This window comes from Electrophorus electricus, chromosome 3, assembly GCF_041902795.1.
Source record: "Electrophorus electricus isolate QZ-2024a chromosome 3, ASM4190279v1, whole genome shotgun sequence".
NCBI classification, from domain to species: domain Eukaryota; kingdom Metazoa; phylum Chordata; class Actinopteri; order Gymnotiformes; family Gymnotidae; genus Electrophorus; species Electrophorus electricus.
Genome location: NC_137499.1, coordinates 593,070 through 605,854, shown reverse-complemented (window position 1 = coordinate 605,854; position 12,785 = coordinate 593,070). Strand labels below are relative to the sequence as shown.

Below are 12,785 nucleotides of genomic sequence, written 5' to 3'. Positions count from 1 at the left end.
AAGAGGAATGCACTAATATTTGCCTTGTCCATCAAATGCATTTCATCCAACAGGGAAAGCGGAAAAGAACAGGGTTCTGTGGTGAAATCAATGATTCATATGATCTGTGTCTTATAGTGAAGGATTAATGGAGAGTCAGTGAGTCTCTGTCACACCCTATAAAGGAAGCGTGTATATCACTTTTTATTCAGACACCTGAAAGACAACAAGCATTAAAAAAAATTGGCACTAGGAAATGTAGTCACTATTTTTCCAAAAATATGCAAGTGAAAGTTGCAGTTCTAAGAATAGTCTTCCTGTAGTAAATCTATCACATCATTCATGTCCTTCACCTCACTGGTGGAGCGAGCTTCCTTTGATTGCTGATTGGTTGGTTACAGATTGTAGAGTTCTCCTTCTCAGCTCATTCCAGACTTCATAACCCCTGGAGATGCACTGGACTGGCCCAGGGGTCTGTCCACTGGAGACCACTTTGACTTCTGATTTGATCCACCTTCTCCTAACAATACTTTTGTTTGTGGAATCCAGACTAGTCAGAGGCAAGCATGTGTGAGAGTTGAGGTTAGATTACCGAACAATAATCACAGGAAAGGGAATTCCGTTCCCACCATCATATGGCCCTTATCAAGCGCTCACTTGGAGATACATGTCCTGTATGTGGTACCTTCTTATGCTTGTGTCAATGAACGAGCCTGTCATGTTTAGACTGAGGGGAACTAGGACATAAGGTCTGTCTGTTTGTCTCCAGTAAAGCGAGAGGTTGTCAAACAGTCGTCCACCTGGACAAATCCCTGGTGCTGCTAATTAACTGCTCAACACGACGAGTGAGGACAGAGAGGCCCGGCTGTGTCGGCTCAGAGCCAGCAGAGAGGTCGTCTTTGTCTTCTTTTCTCTTGGGTTTCAATGCCCAGGCTGCTGAGGTCTGGCTCTGTGAATAATGCCAGAGGGTCTGTGTGTGAGAAACGGTCGGCCAAGTCAGGGACGCTGAACCCAGCTCAGCCTGCGAGCGTCTTTTCACCCCAAACCTTTTCTTACAGTCCAGGCTGTCACAGCTCACAGCAGCTGCACAGTCCACAAACAATACCCATGATGCCTTGCTCCCAGAGTTCTAACTGGACAGGCCAGATGGAACCAATTCTTCAAGCCCTTTTTCGTTCCAATTCTTCCCTGACTTTCAGCTGTTTACAGTTGGGGTTTTTTCTAGGAATCAGAGAATGGATAATCCACATTTCTGCAATTTGAGAAAAAACTGCAACACTAGAACAAAGTGTGCTTCTTTTCCTAAAGCAAACTATTAAATTATCTTCAGTGCAGTCAAAAAACATTTCTACTTACTACCTCAGTCAGCAGCACTTCTCAAACCATTAATAGCTAACTTATAAAACCTTGCAGGGTCATTTACTGAACATTTGGTTCAGTTTCCTTCCATAAGTCAAAAGCTGGTACTTGATGCGATCACCTACAATATCAGCAATAAAGTGTCTAAAGTGAAGTAACACTCTCCCTAAAGGATGTCCCATGGGTGCATTTCAGATCTCGATCCAGAGATGGAATGACCTTTTTTGACAAGTTAGAGATCCAAACCAATCTTTTCCACTTGAGATAAAAATTTAATTTAGCATAGTATTGTAATCCTCTACAATATTCTGATCTAATGTCCTTTAACACACCTGTATGTGTTTCACATGTGGAATATGGAATAGGGCCTTAAAGCATGATGGCAAATAAACAAAATAACTGTATTCACAAGGAGTACAAGGTCAATCACAAACTAAACTACTGAAACTGTTTCTACAAATCATTATTACACAAAGATCATCATTAAATGGTAGAGCAAGAATTGTTTAAGAATATCTTATCATTTAAGATTATCTTAACACTACAATGCTTTTGGGAAACGGGTCTGAGGCTAATAAGTCGATCATAAGTTAAGTACTTTTTATATTACTTTTATGTCTACAGCTGCACATAAGATTTACTGAATTCACACTGATCCTTTCTGGAAATGTCTTTACACACTGGCATAAAACAGACCAGATAACACACACAAGTGGCACACTTCATCTCGCTATAAAAATTCTCAAGGTTTTTCATGTTTCAGGCTTTGGGCTAGATGTAGCATGCCTTACTACTGTCCTGTCTGCTACATGATGTCTATTACTTACTAACTGACATGTCCTTGGGTGCAATCGTGGGTCAACGAACCAGCTCTGGGAGCAAGTCGTAACCGGCTTGTGCTACAAAGTGTCCTTAAATGACAAGCAAGCCAGAACAAGCGCTACCCGCCAGCTCCTGTTTGGCCAATGCAGGCCAAAGCACTACATTAGCATGAGTGGAAAGCAGCTCGTAGCAGCAGGACTGGCCGTGCTCGCTGTTGCCATGCTCAAACGTTAAAAAGGAGGTCAAACAGGAAGAAGAATCAGGTCTAACATCAGGCAGAAACATAAGAGTGTTTTCACAAAGGGCTGCCCACTTTATGAAAAGAACCTTATCTTGCCCAGCAGAGAGAGGGACACGCCAGCACATCAGCTGAAGGCATGGGGACTCTAAGCAGCGCTAATGAAAATCAGGTTTTAAGGTTATTTGTTTTGTGTCAGATCCAAATATTGCTTCAAGTCAACCTCATTGGAGACAGCTTGTAACAAACGCACTGAAAACATTCTAATATGACCATATATGAACTGTCATGAGGCTGAACGATAAGAGCAGAAATGGCATAGTTCAGTGTGTGGTGACATCCTGCACTCAGCCGTATTACGCAAGCGCTGGCCTGAGAACAGAAGGCCTGCCATGGCTGAGCTGACACTTCAGGCCACTGAAGGAATGGTCATTGTTCCACCTCCACAATAGGCAGTCTGTTCAGAGCGCGCAAGAAAAAAGCGCGTGCAGCTGCACGAGCTTCATCATTTGAAAGTGGGGGGCACGCGTTACTTTCCCCACACACGGTCTGCAAACACACCTCTACAAGGACAGTGATTTTGATGTTCTATCATCTTTCAAAAGAGGCAAAAATATTTGTTTAGTTTAAACAATACTAGAGTATCATAAGAACCACCAACACCAATTAAACAGGAAGAAAGAAGAGTTGCACAGTTTTGGATCTTAATGAGAAATAATTCCCTTCCAGGTATCCGTCAGGTACGCATGTGCAATAGTTCAATGTTTTGGTACAGTAACTCAAATAAGATCATATTTTAAACCCATATATGTTCGGGAACACATTGTAAAGCGATGTAATACAATAGTAGCATAGCAAGAAGTCTATTTTTGGATGGTTTACGCAATATTAACTTTTCTGAAAAACACTGTATCGATTTGGAACATCTAGACTTGTCCGCGACGCCGCCAAACGTCTTCCCTTCTACACTTCTCTTAGCACTGCTGTGAAAAAGCCCACCAGTGTGTGGAAAGGTTTACCTCAGAAAGCCAGTCCCTCGTCCAAGCCATTATGTCCAGATTCTCACCAACTCTACTATCCGTTTAGGGGGAGTGCGCAACACGCAGCGATGTGCCGGTAATACCTGGAACTTTCCTTCAACTTCCAGTCATGTTCCTTCCAGCGGACGGAGCCCTCCCTGGCTGAGGCGGATCTGAGGCTGGGGTAGTTCCCATGGAGAGAGAAAGTTTTGCCCCCCCTCTATCTTCTCTCCACGGTTTCTCACTCCTACACTAAACCGATCCGGTTTGCACAATCGATGCAACATGGCCGGTTATTCGGTAACATACTAAGATATAATATCAGACAAATATTAGGACTGTCAGATATTCACCTCAACATAATAACGTAAAACTAATTACTCTCTTCTGTTACAGCGGGACCTAATGCAGCGTAACCTTGGTAGGTAGTTTTTTTGCTCGATACCGTTATTAACCCGTGAACGGTAACGCTTTGTCGTTATAACTATTTTTCTCAAGTGGTTGCGGTGTGGGGCTTTCTGGAAAATAAAACAGTTTACACATTCTTTGTCTAGTCAAAACGTTGCTTTATCCGTAACTACCTTTCAGATTTTACTTAAAGCGCTATAAATATTTCTGTTGTGTCTTTTATTTAGAAGGGACGGTCAAAGTCTCGTGGGGGTCCACGGCTGCTGGAGCTTAGAGACATGTAGAGCTCTCATTTGGTTTCTCATTTACGCATCTGCTCCAGTTTTTTTAGCAGTGGAGAGCAAACATAACACGTTGGTAACAGATATACAAAGCCATGCACGAGCAACGTAAGTTGTGTAAGTGGACAAAGAATGTGTAAAAGCACGCGCACGGGCCAGAGAGGGGGCGCGCTACACCCTTCTTCTCCACGACTGCAACACGATCCACCATGATGTCATGGCGTAATAACAAATGAATACATGAGTGTTTACCTATCGCAAGAGAGGAACAAACATTCTTGTATTAAGCCTTGAGAACCGACGCATGTTCAAACTTTTTATATTCTGCCAAACCCATCTACAAATGCCGGCAGCACCTCACGTGGACTACAAGCTGAGAAGAGCTAGCAGAGTGTAAAATTTAAGCTTCACTGTATCGGGTTTACAGAAGTTTTGGTGCTTAATGTTGTCGCCATAGCAAGTGAATGAAGAAAACGGTTTAGATGATGGATGAACTCTTCTGGTAATTGTTCACTGGAACTCTTTGGTTAAACTCTGACAGTCTTAGTGGTAAAAGTGTCGGCTCAAACCAAACCAACCATCTACAATTACAGCCAACACTCTTCTACAATTACAAGTAGAAATCATCAACTACACATAGCTAGAATTGTGGATCGGGCGGAGAAATGTCCTTGGTTTAAACTCAGATCTGTAATAAAGGTGTTGACGTGTCCATGTAGTAGTATGTTGCTGTTAAAGGGTTGATCAGCCACCGCAGAAATTGTGTTGTGGCCACTTAAAGATTAAAGCAACACCAGGGTCAACCGTACATTCCAAAAGACCATTTGATTTGAACACAATGGATGTCTCGACATGGTCCATGTTCTTACTGTAAACCCTCATAGATCTGAAGATGAAAAACTCAATCATTAGCCTGAGTTTTAAAATCAGGAATAAAATGTGGTTTTAACAAACTATTACTCTGTCATGTAGAGCAGACAGGAGAGTTTTACAGATGTGATTGCGTGTGAAATCTCAGTGCAAGTCTTGTCACTCTTCAGCCTATAGCAGAACAGACCAGCTGTGATTAACCTGATGCCCTGGCCTGAGAACAACCCACGCCGAGAGCACAGCACAGCTACGACGGTTTGCCTATGACCCAGCAGCTCCCAGGGGACAGAGGGCCTGCTAAAAACATCAGGACACCGAATACTTGTCTGGATGTGGAGTACGTCCCAGCCAGACAGCCCTTTTTCAGACCAGTGTAGTCAGGAAGCATTACACCATTAGAAGCCTAATGCTTGGCTATGTTCCCCCAGTATATCCACGGCTAGTGGAGTTACAGAAATCAGCAGCTACCTAAATTATAATAATAATAATAATAATACAGAAAAAATGTAATAATGTAATAAATGTAATAATAATTTTAAAAATGTATTTATATTGCACTTTTCAAGGACCCAAAGATGCTTACAATAGCTTCTACAAAAATAAATAAATAAATAAAACATTCTGCTGATATCTGCAGGTTCTTGCTCACACACGTTGTCTCATGATCCTTGTTCTTTGGTCTTTTTAAAATAACTCCACCATAACATTGTTTAGTTAGCAATTACATAATAGCCCCAAACAGTATCGAGATATTTGAGATATATATCATTTGTTTAGATTTTTTGTGAGGTCCTTTGATCCTGCTTCCAAAATATGTAGTTATACAGTTGGAAATAATTGTCCAAGAACCCTCACAAACACATCTGGACATCACTTAACTCAACACCCAAAATAGCCCCAAAAATCCTGACAACAAATACCACCAGCATAACAGAGAGAAATCACCTCAGCACATCTGATCAAACACAGTCACACCATTCATGTCTGCATGCCAGAGAGAGTATTTGGTTTGGCCCAACACAACTGTTCCTCCAAACTACCAGCTGCTTCTCTTTACTGTCTACTGACGCAGTTGATACTTCGAATTAACAATAGGTAACAAAACCAAGTCAGAAGTGTAAAAACGTCACTCAGTTCAGAGGTTAATATCAATATGAGAGTCAGTGGATAATTCTTGGCCTATTGGGTTGCCAAGTGATTACATATACAGTGCATCTGGTGTAATTATTAACAAGTTACTACAACTGTCTGCATAGTAGGTTGTTATGTGCATGGAGGTCATTAGCAGCATATTTCCCACCCAGTCTCCACACATAGGCTCAAGGTCACATGTAGGATATGTCCTCTGGGGTATCCCATCATCCCCGAGGCTGGGAACACGGAAGTCACACCACAATGACGTAAAGCTCAGCTCTCTGTTCTTTTCTTATCTTCCAGGAAGTTGACCATTGGTGCAGAATGTGGATCGCTGGCTAAGATTTTGTTCTTTAAAAAAACTGTAACTGAAGCCTGCTGCAACACAGCAAATATATGAACTACTACCATGGTCCTTGCCCACGATTCTGTTAGAGCAGCTGGAGTTATGTCAATATTTGTACTCTTAATTTGAAATGGCTTCCTCAAAATACACTATAACCAAACATCCATGATTTGGTTAAACTGATTACTTACATGTCTGCTGTGTTGACTCATGTCAAACTGTTCCCTCACTGCTAAGCACACAAGGTAGGTGTGCAGTTTACACATCTGTCAAAGTTATTCAGGCCCAGGAAACACATTAACTGTTGCTTAACTCTTATTTGAACACATTTGTAAAGTCTCTATCAGAGTTGTGTTCAGCGAAATTCCAAGAGGCTGTGAAAGAAAGCGGTGCAGTGGAGGGTCGCCACACCCTCATCACAAAACCCCCCCTCACCAGCCTCCCTGTGGTCTTGGGGAGCAAAAATAGTTGGTCAAAGTGTTGAGAAAAACTATCGAATCATCAGCTATGGCAACAACAGAGTTCAGAGAAGAAAACAGTCAAGCAAATACAAACAAATCTGACAAGTATTGCAAAAATATATTTAGTAAATTATTTTAAAAATAGTTAATCAAACTTTCTGAGTGAGATTATGTTAGGCAACTGTAAACACCTGCCATTCTATGACCACATTAAAATATAAATTCACTTAAATTTTACAATAATCAGACATTTATTTTTTAAATTAAAAGACTCCTCTCTCCCGCGCTCTCTCTCTCTCTCTGTCTCATGTTATAGGCTGTACTGTATTTGCTAAGCATGAAGGTCTTCATAGTGCATGTGTATTCAGTATATCCCAGATAAAAGCATAACTCAAGGAAAGAATGATGACTTTTAACCGACTTTAGACAGTCATACTTTAGAAAATGCAGCTTTCCATGTGTACTAAGCAAGCTTGTGAGCTGTGGATCAGTTAACACCAGAAGGTCAGCTTTGGACAGCACAAATTGGCCTCCATGAGTTTTTGGTTCAATGAACTGCAACTCGCTGCAGCCAAGACACTGAACTAAAATGGTCTAAATTCATAAAGTCTAAAATACCCCCTCTGGCATGAGTACTGTTCAGTGTATACAAGGACAAGAACAGACAAACAAGAATGAAGCATTCATAATATGTCCCTGGAACAGTCCAAATATTAGCGAGAGCGCGGGGGGGGAGGTATTGCTCAGTCATTTCCCACACTGTGATCCTCAGGGGGCCACTGGCCCACGCGATGGTACACTTGACCAGAGAGATAACTGGAGTGTAAACATATACAATCACTGCTTTTAGCTGCAGGTCAACCCACCACCACTTTATTCAGATTCTTACCTCTTTCCAGAAACAGAAGTGAGAAAAAATGCAATATTTCTACAAGCATTCGGGGCCTATTTAGGGTCTCTCTAAGTTCTTTTCCTTTGTATATTAACATAATAGGTTCGTGCATGCAATTAAATAGCAGCGACCTCTTACTATTGTATTAAAGGTATTAGAGCGCCCCCTTGCTTCTGTTCAGTGTCAGTGTCAACATTCTTTAACAGACGTGTATACACACGCACACACACACACACATACAAACAGTTGCGTACGCGCTTACCAGGTTTGGTCATTAAAGGTCTTCGTATGTCTGTTTGCAACATTTGATTCATTCAACAAAGCTGGGGACATTTATAATAAAATCTCAACCTCTTGTCACAGATAAAGTTTTAACAGATTCCCAATCCCTAAATGTTGATTAAACACGGCTGTTTCTAGGTGAATTCACACTTTAATTAAATTACAAATATTGGGTGTTCATTACTCTGAGGGCATATCAGTGATAGACTACCACGAGACTATCACTGATTCAGAACTCATAAGGTCCAAAACTAGGTTGAACACGAGCAACTAAAAACTAACTGCGCGAAAAAGGGGGAATGCGGTCTTACCTTTACTGCCTGTGTTAGCAAAGCGTTTTAGATCTCCATGTTGTGCATTTGTCCGAGTTATTCGCGTGCGTCCGAGCTCCGAGGCGCATGAGCTGTGACTGTGAGCGCGAGCGCTGCTCCAGTCCCAGTATGGTACCGAGCAGGAAACGGGAGAACCGTTGAGATGCGACACGCGTGGCGTTCTAAAAAAAACCTCTAAACGTTACCTGTGTAGATTATGGAAAAGGTTCCGACGGGTTTCGTGCAAAATTCTGCTTTAGGCTTTTCAGGGAAGGGAAAGATTAGATTAAGAGTAGAATAGATTAAGATGCGTGTCACGGGACAGTGTAAGTGCACTCTCACAACACACGAGGCTTTGCACAAGTTCACACGGTTCTTTAACGAGACTTAAGACACACACACGTAGTAATGTAGGGTTTTATGCTTGAAGTGTTAACATGCACAACTATTTAAATAAACAAAAATATCTTCACAAATTACACAGAATTGGATTGAAGAATAGCAAGTATTAGAGATACATTAAACACTTCTACCACACCATTAGCCAAAACGGCGGATTACGATATTCATTTAACGAAAACGCCACGGCAATATTGTCCCCAATAACCAGTATGAACAGTGTATTTACTCGAGACAAAAGAGGAAACTATAAATCACATATTCAATATCTGTCATATGTGTAACACATGAGAAGCCAAGGGCTGGAAATGCCAGGATATGCTTTAAGCGTTCAACACAGCGAGCGAAACACGGTACACGACCAACTGCACACATTGATTATGATGGAAGATAAAAGGAAAAATCAGATAGTGGGGGCATTGGGATTGCTATATCTAATATAATGAACTGTATAATTTAAAAAAAAAAACGAACACAGGTCACCAATAAAGAATAGGAATATTGCTTATTTGAAAGTCCAAAGTTTGTGTTGTTCAGATTGTGCAAAATAATAGAAAATTCACATTTAAAAAGACCACAACAAGCATAAAGGGATTCTTTGAGCTTCTGTCGAAAGTGGCACGTCTACCTCCATATTTAGAGAAGCGTGAACAATGTCGTGTGAATATTCCTCAATGAAGCAAAAAAAAAAATTTAAATCGTGTTAAATGCTAAGTGGGAGCGCTAGGTGGCAGGTAGAGGAACAGCGCCTCCTGGTGGCCAGGACAAAATCACAGACAAACATACAGCCGCATCACCGCGCGTTTTGGAGGGGGATTGCTGGCCAACAGCCAGTAGGAGCCCAGAACCTCCGAACAGCGCGCCGCAAGTCCAGCAGGGGGAGCGCTTCTAGCTGAGCACCACGTGGCGGTCGAAGACGGACTTGCGCTGTTCCTGGACCTGCCTCCTCCAGCGCTGCTGCGCGTGCTCCACTTTGTTCAGCATGTTGGGACGAGAGCGCGAGCGAGACAGTACGTCGTGGGCGTTAGCGAAGGGTTGCTGGTCCTGCAAGCAAACACACGCATTTGCATGACAAGTGCGACACACAAATGGCGCTTCCCTACAACTCCAACGGCCAGTAGGCTCGTGTCAGGCCCAGAATGCTGCTACCAAGTCCTGGTGTTCTTCCGCTAGAACCCAGGCGCTTAAATCAGTTTAAACAAGATCGCGGTTCTGTCGTACCGTCGGCACACAAGCATCACTCACGTTTCCCTGTTTTCAGGGGCCTCAAACCGCAGTCTTCTTTATTTTTCAAATGTGAACGGGCATGTTACGCAGAATCATAAACCTCCGAACTGACGCCGAAACGAACCGAACTCAGGCGATCAGTCTCAGCAGGGTTAGTTGGTGGTTCATACTGTGATGCATTTGATTCATGCGTCGTGGAAAAGGGCGTCTGTCCGATTCTAGTTTTTATTTACTAACCTCGAGGTTTACCATACAGTCAACGAGGCTTCTTCGACTTCGCAAAAATGTCGTTTTGCTTCACGATATGTACCGTTATAATCTCGTGAGAGCAAGTCAGCCGCAGGTTTGAGAGCCACGCACTGTTGCTGCCTCCCACGCGCTGCGTGAGCTGACAGAGATTAATCTGCAATCTATAGTTAATACCGCACGCCCGCTATGAAAAATATTTAGCGTGTGTATATGACGTTTACATGCAACATTTAATTTTATATTCTTCAAACATGTTTATTTGAGAGCTGCGACAGGAACGTGTCAGGGTCGTGGGCTTCTCCCTACAGACCAAAGTGAGGTGCAGCTCTCAAACCACCCTACAATCTTCATGGGTAGAAACAAACTAAAGAAAAATGGCTGGTAATGTGTGAATCTGCAGCTAAATTTGACTCATCCATGTTTGTCTCCAGTTTAGTTTTTTAATGTTCTGGTATGTTCTTTCTGATTTTGTTCTCTTTTCTGATTCACTTCATGAAACTAGCAAAGCCAAACAGCAGTATGAAGTGTGGCCATCTTGACTACAATACCCATAATTCCATGTTACAGATAGCGTCTGCTCTAAAGAGGACCAGAGAGAGAACAGGGATCCTCTTTAAAGTGTACTTACACTGTGGATATGAAAAGAACTGAAGTGAGTTGCATTTGGTTAATTTTCTGTGACATATTTGAAAACACCCTTAAGGAAGGTCAAAGGTCATTCCAGCTGGATGGACACCTACCCCGACGTCATCCTCACTCTGGATGAGCTGCGAGTGGCCGAAAAGACGTCTCTTCAGCATGGGCTCCAGCAGGGTGAGGTACACCATGTAGAGTAGGAGCAGCCCCAGCACAGAAAGGTAAATGATGATGGTCACCTGCAACACAGCAACGACTGTACATCCCGCTGCATCTATGACCCATCAAACTAGAAACTAAAGCTAACGATCAGCGTCCAGGACATACTGAATTAGAACGCCTCATTGTCACGTTATCACACAGGCACACGTCACAGACACTTGCGCTCTGCAGAGGTCATTATGGAAGTCTTACTTTGATGGTTCCTGAACTTCTCTCCTCGTATTTGCATTCGCAGCGTAAGCAATAGGCCTCCACGTCTTTCCCTTCCACTGGCATGGGCTCCACAACATGGAGGCAGTTGCTATACAGAAACAGACGGGCCAGTGTTACACAGTCCTCTGCACAACTTAATATATGTGGAAGATTATTAGTTACCAGTCCTTCAGGGAAACATTTTGATTGTAGATCTGTCCCTCAATGTCTTTGTAGGGGGGGCAGATACATTTACATCGGATGTCCTCGGAATTCTGTGAAAACGAAAATAGATCACGTGTAGAAAGAGCCTGGACAGTCTGTGCTTGATTGAATGATTCACGCCAGGGGGCGCTGCACGAACACTCCAAGTTGGCAAGGCAATCGTTAACATTTCTAATATGTTTGCCAGTCAGGAAACCTACTCTTTAACCGAAATATGTCAGCAACTGTGTGGCGCTGTGCGCCCAGACTGGGTTAACTGGGTTAGCTAGCGTGTCTCAGTAGGGAGGCTAAGCTAAGCTAAGCTAACTAACGCATCCCGGCTAACGAGGACCTGCATGAACAAACCCATCCTAACGTAACGCACGCAGGGCTCGGTTACACAGCACACACGCTCGCGGCTCGTCACCTTGGCTTCTGTCTGCTGCACCGACAGCGTCACCAGGAACCAAAGCGCCACGAGCACCCGCCCGGCCCGCCGCGAGCGTGGCGCAGACATGCTGGAGCAGCTCTCGCACAGGTGAAGGACCGCGTTCAGACGTCTGCGGGCTTCCGTGTACTCGGTAGGTTTCGCTCGGAGCTGAAACGAAGCGCTCACTGCTGGAGATCCTAAAGGCCTGAAGATCCTTCCGCAAAGATCAGCTGACCATGACGGTCCTGCGCGCGAGGTACGTTCCCCCGGAAACAAGTGAACAGGAACCACGCGCATGTAGAGATGGCGTCAGCAGGACACGCGTTTGATGAAAATATCAGTTTTTACTTCACTGCTCACCTTATGGCTACACAATCTCTGTCAAATGATTATCAGAAGCGGAGTGTGACAAAAACAGCGTCGCAATGCTGCATTAGTTTCCAAAGCAGAGTGCTCTAATGCAGTGAGGTGGGCCGTCACATCTGGACATGCAAACCCCACGTTCATGACTGTGGCATTCACCAGCGCCCCCTTTGCACACACAGTGGGGCTTTAGGAAACGGGGATTCGTGCTTTTGCCTCGCTGTAATGAACGCATGCACATGACGCCTTTTTGTTTGTACAACCAACATATAAATAAAAACAATCATAAAAATATAAACATTCATTTACTCTCTGTAACAAGTGAAAAAGTATCTCTACCCCTTAATCCTGTACTCAAATCAAAGTTTGTTACTCTTGAATTCCCAGAATCAGTTCAGGCCATGTTTTACAAAACGTGTGCAGTTAGTCCCCAAAACACAGCATGAATGTCTCAGAAAACA

At 43.2% G+C, this 12,785-nt stretch overlaps 2 protein-coding genes and 1 long non-coding RNA gene across 4 annotated transcripts in view; 1 reads left to right on the top strand and 2 right to left on the bottom strand.

Annotated features, from left to right (window-relative positions):
* The window catches only part of dennd2b (DENN domain containing 2B), a 52,855-nt gene extending 44,259 nt beyond the window's left edge, over nucleotides 1-8,596 (bottom strand). Inside the window, exon 1 of one of the 2 annotated variants that reach the window (XM_035526516.2) lies at nucleotides 8,403-8,596. The gene's annotated coding sequence lies outside the window, so the exon portion shown is untranslated. Of the gene's footprint in view, nucleotides 1-3,417; nucleotides 3,559-8,402 lie in introns of those variants that run through there. The other variant, XM_035526512.2, reaches the window with a different exon arrangement.
* LOC113586926 (uncharacterized) lies at nucleotides 2,763-5,614 on the top strand. The gene is made up of 4 exons (XR_003411678.3): nucleotides 2,763-3,138; nucleotides 3,485-3,717; nucleotides 3,814-3,838; nucleotides 5,147-5,614. It is a non-coding gene; the product is annotated as an uncharacterized LOC113586926 (long non-coding RNA).
* Nucleotides 8,597-8,805: 209 nt separating the features above from the next.
* Nucleotides 8,806-12,202, bottom strand: tmem9b (TMEM9 domain family, member B). The gene is made up of 5 exons (XM_027025347.3): nucleotides 11,959-12,202; nucleotides 11,511-11,602; nucleotides 11,328-11,436; nucleotides 11,018-11,152; nucleotides 8,806-9,845 (listed from the first exon to the last, which is right to left on the bottom strand). Exons 1-5 carry the CDS (start codon nucleotides 12,046-12,048, stop codon nucleotides 9,690-9,692), a joined length of 582 nt encoding a protein of 193 aa, XP_026881148.3. The 5' UTR covers nucleotides 12,049-12,202; the 3' UTR covers nucleotides 8,806-9,689.
* Between the last annotated feature and the right edge of the window lie 583 nt (nucleotides 12,203-12,785).